This window comes from Sminthopsis crassicaudata, chromosome 3, assembly GCF_048593235.1.
Source record: "Sminthopsis crassicaudata isolate SCR6 chromosome 3, ASM4859323v1, whole genome shotgun sequence".
NCBI lineage: Eukaryota > Metazoa > Chordata > Mammalia > Dasyuromorphia > Dasyuridae > Sminthopsis > Sminthopsis crassicaudata.
Window position 1 is genome coordinate 329,754,872 of NC_133619.1, and position 12,358 is coordinate 329,767,229.

Consider the following 12,358-nt stretch of genomic DNA (forward strand, 5'->3'; position numbering starts at 1 on the left):
TACATGGCTGGAACATACTGAAACAACCTGTCTAGGTCTGGAAAATGGAACAGAAGGAAGGGAAGGGAGGAAGTTCCAAGAGGCCCCTGAGGATAATGTCTCAATAAATAAAGAAATCATTTATTAAGCACAATTATGTGTCATCTACTCACTATGTCAAGTGCTGGGGATAGAAAGAATAAAATAAACATGTCCCTGTCCTCAAAGAACTTATGTTTTAATGAAGGAGACAAAACTAGGTACATACAAAGATACATGCAGCATAGATGGACAGTGGCCATAAGGCGGAAGGCTCTTGGGGAGGCCAGGAGAGGTCTCCTTTGCAGGCTGGTTTTGGACTGAGTCTTGAAAGAAGCTAATGATTCTAAAAAATGGAGATAAAGACAGGGAGCCTTCCAGCATAGAAGATGAGAACCAGAGCAAAAGCATGGAGATAGAAGGTGGATGGCTATATGTGACAAAAAGTAGGCTAGTGTGGCTGTATTACTAAATTCATGGAAGGCAATCGTGTATAAGAACATGTTATGTGAAAGATTGTGAAAAGCTTAAAATGCCAACTAGAGAAACATTTATTTCATCCTAAATATGAGTGGGTCACTGGAGTTTTAAGTAATGACAAGATCATCCCTCTGTGCTGCAAGAAAATCACTTTACCTGCTGTGAAAAGGATGTGATTGAATGGTTATCACTTCCCTTGACTCCCCAAATCAAATCCATGGACCAACCAGTCTAATACATAAATCGAGGGCATGAGAGTTCAAACCAAGCATCCCAAAAGATCGAAGGGATAATTGGTGGGAATCAGAAAGGGCTTCGTGGAGGAAGAATGTAAACTGGACCTTGAAATAAAAGAATGTTGGTAGTAGGAAACATGAGAGAAGTTCATTCTGAGCTTGGGAAATAGGGTATGAAAAGGTAAAGGGATGGAGAGTCCAATTTGGGGGAGTGAAAGGTATGTGAAAGGGAGTTGTATGAAATAAGACTAGAAAGGAATTTGGAACTGGGTTATGGTGGACTTGGATGATAGACTAAGGAATTGAGATGTGTGACATTAGAGACCCCACCAACTTCTTTGTGATGCTGATTTTGTAAGAACTTGAGTCTAGGGATAGGGTAGGATTATGCCTACAGGTCAGAGCACCCTCCTCTTCCCTAGGAAATCCTGATTTGTTCTGGAACCCCTCACAGACTTAGCAGAGTGTGGAATAAGGAGGTGGGAAAAAGAATATGTGTTTAGCAGCTGATGTTTTGATTAAATTTCCCTTTTTCTTCCCCAGTCAGCAGTTGGGTTTGATTACAAAGGAGAAGTGGAAAAACACACATCTCAGAAAGGCAAGGATTCTCTGTCTGTCCTGTACCTCTACTTTATGACTACTTCTGCTCTGACTAGCCAGCTCCCTCCCCATCTCAGCTCTCAAGGGTCCATCCCATCTATAGTTTTGCTGCATCACCAGTTAATAAGCATTTATTAAGTGCTTGTTTGCCAGACCCTATGCTAAACATTGGAGATAGATTAGGACTGGGGCTGGATCTGCGATTTTACAAGCATAGGCAATTTTCAAATAAGCAATATCTTTCATCAATGTAGATTGGTCATTTTCAGTAGTAAATGATTAATTCACTGAGACATTAAGTGACTTGCCCAGGGTCATCCAACCAGTATGTGTCAGGTCTTTCTTTCTCAGGGGCTAGCTCTCAATCCATTTTTCCATGCTGCCTTTCTAGATTTTAGAGATAAAAAGACAAATATGAAATTGCCCTTGCCTTCAAAAAACTTATGCTTATGTCCTGACTTGTCCCTAGATTTCCAAATATTATACAGGATGGGGAGGAGGGAGATAATTCAGGTAGCTTCCCTAAATGTGTTTGGCAGTAAGGAAAGGAGAAAAGAAAAAGGCAAAGGAAGAAGGGAGGGTAAAGGATGCTTTGAACTAAATCAGAAACAAAGCAGCTGAATTCAAACTGATAGAAGAAGCTTGGGAGTGTTATATCCTGTATAACACTGCCCCCTCCACTTGAACAATGCTTTGTCCCATAAGCACACATTTAGTTCATTTTCTCTCCCATTTCCCTTGGGCCCATTCCTACCTTCTATTCTCTGACTAAATTCTTTTCTATGCTGAAGATGGACTGACAAGTCTGACATCTCTTTCTCCTTTGCCAGATTACTCCCGAGGCTTTGGTGGTCGTTATGGGGTAGAGAAGGATAAACTGGACAAGGCAGCTGTTGGCTATGACTACAAGGGGGAGACAGAAAAGCATGAGTCCCAGCGAGGTGAGTTATAGTGACTGAAAGGCACAGGGAGCTGAAAAGAGGAGGTGGCTAGAGCAGAGTTTGGAGAATTGTGGGGTTGAGAACTGAGACAGATGGGAAAGAATACCTGTGCTCTTGAAGCTACCCTAGTGGGTATCCTAGAAGCACAGGAGGACTTCCAAGTTGCAAATGGGAATGCTGAAGGGGGATATGATATGAGAGGGTTCATAGGAATGTATGAAGTGGGATGATTAGATGGGGGTGTAGAAGAGAAATGATGTGAGCAGGGAGGCTAAGGAAGACATAGGAGGGAGGGGGGAAAGAAGGGAAAGAGTAAGAAAGGAATGATGATAGATGATAGATCTCATGATAGAAGAGAGAGTAGGTGAGTAACAAAGTGGGAGATTAGGAAACAAGGAATAAAAAGACAAAATGATACTCTCAGTCTCACCTTTACCTCTACCTCATTCTCTCCTGCTGCCCATCCTACCTGGAACTATCACTAGCAAGTAGCATGAAATACATCCAAAGCAAGAAATTTTAAATCTATTTTCTACTTCATCATGTGGGAAAACATTTTTTGAGGATCAGGCCCTGTGATTTTGTTGGTGTAAGGAAATTGTGGTGAGGAAACCTCTCTATTAATACAGAGTATTATGTACTTGCAACTTATGGACTTAGACAGTTACCTGGGGCACTGATTTAATATTACTGCTGCTCCTGCTACGCCTCCTTTTCCTCCTCTTCCTTCTACTTGCATAATAAATATATATTATTTATATATTATAAACATATACTCTATTTATATAACACTTTAAAATTTGCAAAACGCTTTGTATATGTTATTTCATTTGATCCTTACAACAATTCTGTGAGGCAGATGCTGTTATTGACCCCATTTTAGGAATGAGTAAACTGAGACTGAGAAAAGTTACAAGTGATTTGCCCATGTGGTATCAGTAAAATTTGAGCTCACTTCTTCTTGACTGCAAATCCAGCACTACTACTGGGCCACACCTAGTATGTGTGTAGGAGTGGAAGGTGAATCAGGGTCTTCACAACTCTAGCCAAGGGTTTTTGTCTCCTATACCACACTGCCTTTGTCTCTCATGGAATAATTAGAACAATTAATCTTTAATTGCTCCTACCAATTGCTGATTTGTAAAAGTAGAAGGAGTTTCTATTACATTCAGTAGGGTATTGAGGGAACCCAACGTTCATGTAATTAAAGATCAGAACTGTACTCTGCCCTCTACAAAAATATCAAGAAAAATATAGCTGAACAGAGAGGTGATGCTGGGCCACCAGCCCCCATCTGAGGGGAGGTTACTACATTGGCTTTTATAGGGGAGACCCCAAAACACCAAAGTGCTGCTGCTGGGAGGCTTCTTGTGGTGGGGGTGGAGCAGGGCCAGGGAGGAGCTCTCCTCTCTATCCTTAACTCTCTTGTCTCTTTTTGCCTGTCCTCATATAACATTTTTTTGCCCCCATTCCTTTCTTTTATCCATATTTTTATGTCTTTATCTGTGCATTCTTTTTTTCTAACCCAAGCCTCTCATAATTGTCCCTGTCTATTTCTTCTTGTCCTCCATATTCCTCTCTCTCTCTCTCCATTTCTCTTCCCCATTCCTTGGTTTTGTCTTGGGGGTCTCACTTCTGGATCTTTCTGTTCTTCAGATTATGCCAAAGGCTTTGGTGGTCAATATGGGGTGCAGAGGGACCGAGTAGACAAGGTAAGACACTTCCCTGCTCTGAGGGGATTTCACCCAACATATATCAAGTGTTGATGGAGATAGTGCTAAGAAGGGAGAAGAGGAGAAAGCGCTTATTACTGGATGTCTGTTTGTCACCCTTTGTTCACCCAAGGGATAGGATGCCCTCTCTGCCTTGGACCCCCTCCTGCTTCTTCATTTACCCTTCTTGGCTCTGGGCTCTGGTTATTGGTCAGAAGTTCTAGCTTTGGGGGAATGGACTTGGAAGAATGAGGGAGATGCGTCTCCAAAGGCAGGTGTGGGAACCTTGTTTCACATTAGACTATGGTCTCTTGCCTTGTATTGTCTAATTCTAACACCGATCTCCATCATACCTACCCCCTGTGGGGGTAGCCTCTGTGTTCTCAGCTCAGCTGGTTATCCTGATCTCCCCCTCCCTATCACTCATCAGTGCCTTTCACTTAATGAAGATAGGAGATTCAGGCTAAACAAGGCTGCACAATGCCTCTACCAATTCCAGGCTAATTTGGGCTATCTAGCCTCTGCTCTACATTCTAGTGTGCGAGACGCTTACACAGGATGTATACAATGGGGATGAAAGGGATCCTTAGAAGGAAAGGCACTATTAGGTATGGGAACTGGGAAAGGCCTCCTATGGAAAGCATAACTGGAGTTAAATCTTGAAGAAAAAAACTGATTCTAAGGGATGGAAGGTTGGAGGCAGGGTATTCCAAGCATGGGGACAACCAGAGCAAAACATAGAGATGAGATCAAGTGGCGGAAAAGCAAGGCTGGTTGGCCAGATTGTTGAGACTTTAGAAGGCAGCAACATAGAAGTCTGGAAAGGGCAAGTTGTGAAGAGCTTTAAACGACGTACAATATAGTTTAGTTTTCATCCCAAAGGTAAAGTCATTGGAGTTCATTAAGTAGCGAGATGACATTGTCAGGACTATGCATTAGGAACATCATTTAGCTGAAGTGGCAATGGATGGGACCTTGCCTAAAGAATCTAGAACCATATCCAGATGTCTTCTAACTATGCACATGAATCAACATCATTAAATATCGCTGGTTGACTAAGGAGTTCCTGCTGGACCTTACTAAGGCATCCCTAGGCACTGAGCTAGTTGGGAACAGGATAATCTATGCCCCTTGATTTTGCCCAGTCATGGATCAAGCTTTTACCTAAAATTTCCACATCACTCCCATCCCAGGGAGTTCCTCAAAGAAATCTGTTTCCACTGACAGCTAACAAGGGGAAGAAGTCAAAAGACATTTTGGGCAGTGAGACCGCAAAGTCAGAAAGGGAAGGCACTCCATTTAGTCAGTTCTAACTAAATCAACTCAACAAATATTTATTTATTAATTATATATTCTGTGCAAAGCATTTGGGATAAGTGAATTTTTTAAAATGACAGTCTGATCTCAAGGATTTTACAAGCTACACGGGAGAATAAGATTGGCACAAATATCTATAATTGCAAGGAAAAATATTACTAAGTGCCTAAGAAGTCAAATCAAATTCCAAGAGATTTCAATAATGAGGAATCACTCCTAGCTGGTGGAAATCAGGAAAGTCTCCATGAAGGAGTTGATGTATCAAGTGGTTCTTGAGATAGAACAATAATATCTGTAAGAGAGAGGGAAGTCTATTCAGGGCTTGGGGAACAGAATATGAAAATATATAGTAATGGGAAAGAACAAGACAATTTTGTAAATAGACAACAGTATGGTTTAGTGGGAATCTAGCATATGTGAAAGGGAGCTGTATGAAATAGGGCTAGAAAGGAATTTAGAACTGGGTTATGGTGGGCTTGAATGACAAATTAAGGAATCTGAGATGCAACCACAAACCACTGCATGATGATGACCTTGTAACTCAGGTTGTGGTAATGTGAGGGAATGTGTCTACAATAACCATTCTAAGTCTCCCCCATGCTTGAACCTCCCACACTCTCACTCACACAAAGAATAGGACTAGAAGGTGGAAGGGAGAGAATGCATGTGGTTGGCAGATGATGCTTTGATCAGATCTCCCTTATTTCTCCCCAGTCAGCAGTTGGATTTGATTACAAAGGAGAAGTGGAGAAACACACATCTCAGAAAGGTAAGAACCTCTCTCCATATGTCCTAACCTCTTCCTGCCCAAACATACCCTTTCTAAACCATCAATGGTTTCATTGCATCAAATGCCTTCAGTGTGACAGGAACTGTGTTAAGCTATAATGAAACCGTCCCTTCTCTCAGTAATCTTATTATACCCTCGACTATTTCATGACTAATCTCTTGATTTCAGAACTTTGTGGAAGGATTGGGGAAAGAAAATAATTAGAATGATTTCCTTATCATGTGTTCAGAAGAAGGGGAGAGGAGAAAAGGGAACAAAAGGAAAGAACAGAAGAAGTATATAAAAGGGATGCTTTGCTCCAAATTAGAAGTGAAGTAGCTGAATTCAAACTGATAGAAGAAGACTGGGAATGTTCTCCACACTCCTTCCTTCATTTAGACAATTCTCCATCCTATAAGCATCTACTTAGCTCATCTTCTCCCTCATTTCCCTTAGGTCTATTCCTACTTTCCATTGTCTGACTGAATTTTTTTCTATGCTGAAGATGAACTGACAAGTCTGACATCTCTTTCTCCTTCAACAGATTACTCTCGAGGCTTTGGTGGTCGTTATGGGGTAGAGAAGGATAAACTGGACAAGGCAGCTGTTGGCTATGACTACAAGGGGGAGACAGAAAAGCATGAGTCCCAGCGAGGTGAGTTATAGTGACTGAAAGGCACAGGGAGCTGAAAAGAGGAGGTGGCTAGAGCAGAGTTTGGAGAATGTTTTGGGGTTGAGGGCTGAGACAGATGACCTCTCCTCCTGAAGCTATCCTAGTGAGTATCCATGTTGGATTCAAAGAGCTGGGAATGCTGAAGGGAGGATATGATGTGAGAGGATTAATAGGAATGGCTGAAGTGGAATGATTAGATGGGGGAGTAGAAGAGAAATGATGTGAGCAGGGAGGCTGACATAGGAGGGAGATGGAAAATAAGGGAATGAGAGGAGGAGAGAATGATTATAGATGCAGCAAAAAGTGGTCCTGAGGAGTAAGTAAGTAATGAAATGAGTAAAGGAACTAGAAATAGAATTATAAAGTCATAGTATGAGCCTCAGTAGTCCCTCTGTCCCAATCCTACTCATGAATCAATCATCAAGCAATTTGGGAGCTTGAAGCAAGTAGAAAGGAGTAAATTTAATGCAAGAACTCAAATCTACAATTCACTTCATGAGATACAGATTTTGTTTTGATTAATTGTGTCTATGATTTGATTGTTATAGGCAAATTGTGATAAGGAGAATCTCCTCTGCTTTCATCATTGTCTTTTCAGTCATGGTTCATCAAAGTTCTTAAGTGTTTAAAAGTTATTCTCTTTTACAATGTTGTTTTTGCTCCGCAGCAATTCATACTTCTCTTCCCAGGCTTTTCTGAAACTATCCCTTTTGCCATTTCTTATAGTGAAATAATATGCTATTATATTAATATATCATAATTAGTTCAGCTATTCTCAATTAATTGGGAGTCATTTTATTTTCAATTCTTTGTTAACATAAAAAGACCTGCTATATTGGTGCATATATGGGTCCTTTTTCTCTGATCTCTTAAGGGGATCAGTTTAGTAATCACTGAATCAAAGGATAGCCGCAGTTTAATGACAAATTTTATGTCAGAATGACTAGACCTATTCAGAATTCTATCAATAGTGTGTCAGTGTGTCCATCTTCCTACTTCCTTTTCGTCAAATATCATTTTCCTTTTTTATCATCTTTGCCAATCTGATAAATATAAGGTGAAATTCAGAGTTATTTTAATTTTCAGCTAGCTAATTATTAATGGTCTGACACCTTTTTCATGTGATTGTCAGTTTAGACTACTTTCTTTGAAAACTTACTGTTCTTATGCTTTGACTACTTATCTATTGGGAATGTTTGTCATTCCTATAAATTTGAATCACTTCCATATGTATATCTTAGGCATTAGAACTTTATCAGAGAAACTTGCAAAGAGTTAACTGATGGGAAAAACTTACCTTTACTCTGTATGTATTGCTCTGCTTTAAATGTGTTTTTTGTAAACAACATATTTTGGCTTTTAATCCAGTCTGCTATCCACTTACGTTTTATGGGAGAGTTCACCCCATTCACATTTACTGTTAAGACTACTAATTCTGCCACCTTATCAACCCCAAATTATACTTTTCTCTTTCCTTTTCCCCTTTCTCTCCTCCCCAGTATTTTACTTATGAGTACTACTTGCCTCAAGCAGTCCTCCCCCTTTATAGACCCCCCCTTTCTTATACCTTCCCCCTATTTCTCTTTTCCTTTCTATTTAGTCTACCTCTTCCCTTTTTTCCTTTCCCCTTCTACTTTTCCATAAGATTATAGATGTTTCTCGGTGAAACTAAATATATCTAATATTCTTTCTTTGAGCCAAATCTGATCAGAGTAAGATTCACATAGTATTTGTCACCCTCCCTTATTTCCCTCAATTATAATATGTTTTCTTTGCCTCTTCCTGAGATGTAATTTCCCTCATTTTACCTCCACTTTCCCCCTTTTTTTTTGGTTATAGTTCCCTTTCCATCTCTAGTTTCTTTTTTATATTATAACAGTAAAATTAGATTATACATGTACTCTCAATGTATACCCATAATAGAAATGCAGTTCTCAGGAGTTTTTTTTTCCTTTTTACCTTTTTATGCTTTTTGCCTTTTTATCAATGCATATAGGCAACTATGCTGCAAATTATTATCTTATAAGAATGGCCTTGAGTAGTAAGAATTTGAATGATTTTCAAAAATGAGACTTTAACTCTGCTTTTTTGACTACAGATGAATTCTCTACCTACTATACCATACTACCTCTGCCTCTCATGGCAGTGATAGAAATATTTAAGATAATTAACTTCTCATTGCCCCAGTATTATCTCCAAGACTATAAAGTTTGGACAAGTTATTAATTTGCATCAGTGAAGGGAATGATTATATCGAAAGTACCTTATTGTCATAAAAATCAAAGGTCTGAACTACTCCTTCTCCCTCCCCCAAACAAAGCAAACAAATCACAAAAACAGCAATACACATACAACTGAGCAAAAAGGATAGTACTAGGTCAATAGCTCTTATTTTGGGGAGTACATCATAGTGGTCCCATGATGAATGCACTGAGAAACTGCTGCTTAGGAGAGTCAGGGTAGGCAAGGTACAGGGGCAGGGACATGTGCTTTTTAACTTCTGTTCTTTTCCCTTATCTCTTTCTTCCAGATCCCATCTAACTTTTATTGGCCCTCATTTCTTTTTCCCAATCATGTTCCTATCTCTTCAAACATTCCTTCTTCTCCCTAGTTGTAATCTTCTCAGGATCATCCCCTATCTATCTCTATACTGTTTTCCTCATTCCTCCCTTTCTCCCCACCTCTCTTCCCTGTTCTTCATCTTTGTCTCTTGGGTCTGATTCCTGGGCTTCTTTTCTGCAGATTATGCCAAAGGCTTTGGTGGTCAATATGGGGTACAGAAGGACCGAGTAGACAAGGTAAGATATGCCATGTACTGAGGGAGTTCCCTCTAAACTATACCAAGAGTAATGACAGGGATATTACCGTGGAGAGGGGACAGGGGAATGTTGGGGATTACATTCCTGTGTAATCAACCTGTTCTTAATGAGGGGTCAAGATCTCCACATGGGAATTCTTGCTGATTCTTCTTTTATACTCCTTGGCTCTGGACTCCAGTGGTTTGGTTAGATATTTTGGCTTTGACTATGGTTGGGGGACTGCGCTTAGAGGAATAAGGGAGATAACCCCCGGGAGAAGGTAGGTGAAGAGAATATCACAGTCACACTATGGGTTTGCTCCCTTTTGTTATCTAATACTAAATTCAGTTTACAGCATTTTTTCCAGTCTCCGACTCTGTGACTGCCTTTGCTGATCTCAGCTCGGATATCCCTGTGGATCTCTTCTTCCTTATCATCCACCAGTGCTTCTTGCTTAATGTGAAATTGCCTTTCTCTGAAGATGAAAGATTTGGATTCTGTGTGTGTGTGTGGGGGGGCCTAAGGACAGAAGTGGCCAGCAGTTCAGAACTGCCCCACACTTATCTGGAAATTTGGAAACTCTATCCACTCCTCTCCACTTTGGAACTTCATTCACGAGGATTTCACCTGAGAAGGTCCTAAATGTTGCCAGCTTTGGACCACATGCTTCCTGGGTCAATTCTTCTTCTCCTTCCCCCTTTTCCTTCCGCAGAGTGCAGCCAGTTTCAGTGAAATGGAAGCTCCAACTACAGCATATAAGAAGACCATGCCCACAGAGGCTGGTGAGTGTCATCCACACCCAATCTAATAGCTTTTCAATCTCTTCATCCTCTGCCTCCTGGAACTAAGCAACTTTTCTGCTCTTCCTAATCTTCCTATCTAGACTTCCTATCGTCACTTCTCATTTGAAGGGAAGATTATATTTATTATACCTAATTCTAGTAGGCAGAACTATGACTAATAGATAGAAGATATAGAAAATCCAATTTCAATTGAACATGAATATTCTGATATCATTGTCAAAAATGAAATAAGAATCTCCCCATCACTGAAAGTCTTCAAGTAGAGTTAGATACAATTTAGCTTTTAATCTTTGTTTACTAATATTTGTTCATTTTAATTTAAATAAATAATTTTAAATAAATTCCATTCAACAACAAAATATTTTACATTTATGTAACAACAATAATAATACTTGAATTGTTTAATAATACTTAATCTTTGATTGTAATGTTCGGGCTAGCTTTCTGGAGGATCTATGGACCAGTCTGAGTCTTTGGTCTTAAGGATGTGATGAAAACAGGAGGGTCACCACGAGGCTGGTCAAAGATGGAGTCCCGAATCTTCTCTGTGTCTGGGTCTGAGACTCCCTTAAATACCTCAGTACGATTACATCACTACAGCACACTGAGCATGTGCCATTACATCACCATATCACATATGTATATGTTATATATACATATATAAGTATACATATACATACATATAAGTATATGTTTAGAGAACCATTATCTCACACTGAGTAGGTCCTTAACTATAAGCACCCTGCCGTCCTTGATTCAAGTATATCTTTTTAGAATTCCGGCCCTCTACATTTGTGAGCATAATAAAAAGAATACTTGAATTGCTTAATAATATTTAATTTTGTATAATTAGAACTTTGAGTTTTATAAATGTTGTCTAAGTTTGTTCTCCCAACAACCTGGGAGATAACTGCTATTGGGAGATAACTGCTGTTAATATAAAGAAGGAAACTAAAATGGACAGAAATTGTGATTTTCCTAAAAATCATAGTTATTAAATATCTGAGCTAGATTCGAGCTCCAGGTTTCTGAATTCTATGTATTTTCCATCTAGATGTATTGTGCATACAAGCCATTTTATAAATGTTTAATTTATGTTTAATTTGTAAATGTTTAATTCAATTGAATTGAAGGATATTATAGAGGTAATTTTTATCTAGAGTTAGGAAATTAGCCTAGAAGTACATTTTATTATTATCACTTCATTACTCCTTTGTTCTTATCATTGGGCTAGCCAGATCAAGGATATAGAAAGAGAATTGCAGGGAGACGTGAGAATGGAAGAGAATGGGGCTCCACAAAGAAGGAACCGGAATGGATAGGGATTTGAACGGCAAAATAAAGATGGAATAGTGTAGAAGACAACAGGGAGACGAGATGATTTGAACACTGGAGGAAATGAAGGAGAGAAACTTTAGGATAACTGAGAAAAGGGATTTGAGGGAGAGAGAAGAATGAAGTCTGGGAAAGAAAAGAATGAATGGCACTTTAGGGTTTACAGAAAGATAGGAAGGGGATACAGGTTTGGGACAAGTTATGGCTCTTAAAGACCTCATATTTCCCATTTGAATGCACTCCCAATTCGCAGACTCTTCTTCATCCTTTTGTTCTATTATATCTTACTGATCATCATCCCTTGATATTACAGTACTATTGACTTCTTTCAACCCTAATGCTACTTGCCCTTGTTGATAGTTTCCAGTGGGGCCCGTGGATTGAAGGCAAAATTTGAATCCATGGCAGAAGAAAACAGGAAGCAGGCAGAAGAGAAACAAGAACGAAAGTTGGTGCCAAAGAAACCTGTAGTACCAACTCCAGTCCCCAAGAAAATTCCCTCAGAGGTAAGCTTCTCCGAATTAAAATCTTACCCAGGTCACATTGGAATAAAATACTTATTGTTGTTTTGTCATTTTCAGTTGTGTCTCACTCTTTGTGACCCTTATGGGGGATTTTTTTGCTAAAGATATTTGAATGATTTGTCATTTCCTTCTCCAGCTCATTTTACAGATGA

General features: G+C 39.5%; 1 protein-coding gene across 2 annotated transcripts in view; it reads left to right on the forward strand.

Annotated features, from left to right (window-relative positions):
- Positions 1 to 12,188, forward strand: part of HCLS1 (hematopoietic cell-specific Lyn substrate 1) — a gene marked incomplete at its 3' end in the record, with an annotated part of 35,418 nt that extends 23,230 nt beyond the window's left edge. For both annotated transcript variants that reach the window (XM_074301366.1, XM_074301367.1), the window contains 8 exon segments: positions 1,278 to 1,332; positions 2,165 to 2,275; positions 3,932 to 3,987; positions 6,019 to 6,073; positions 6,618 to 6,728; positions 9,489 to 9,544; positions 10,257 to 10,326; positions 12,043 to 12,188. In XM_074301366.1, the coding sequence (XP_074157467.1) occupies positions 1,278 to 1,332; positions 2,165 to 2,275; positions 3,932 to 3,987; positions 6,019 to 6,073; positions 6,618 to 6,728; positions 9,489 to 9,544; positions 10,257 to 10,326; positions 12,043 to 12,188 (660 nt within the window).
- Positions 12,189 to 12,358: the final 170 nt, after the last annotated feature.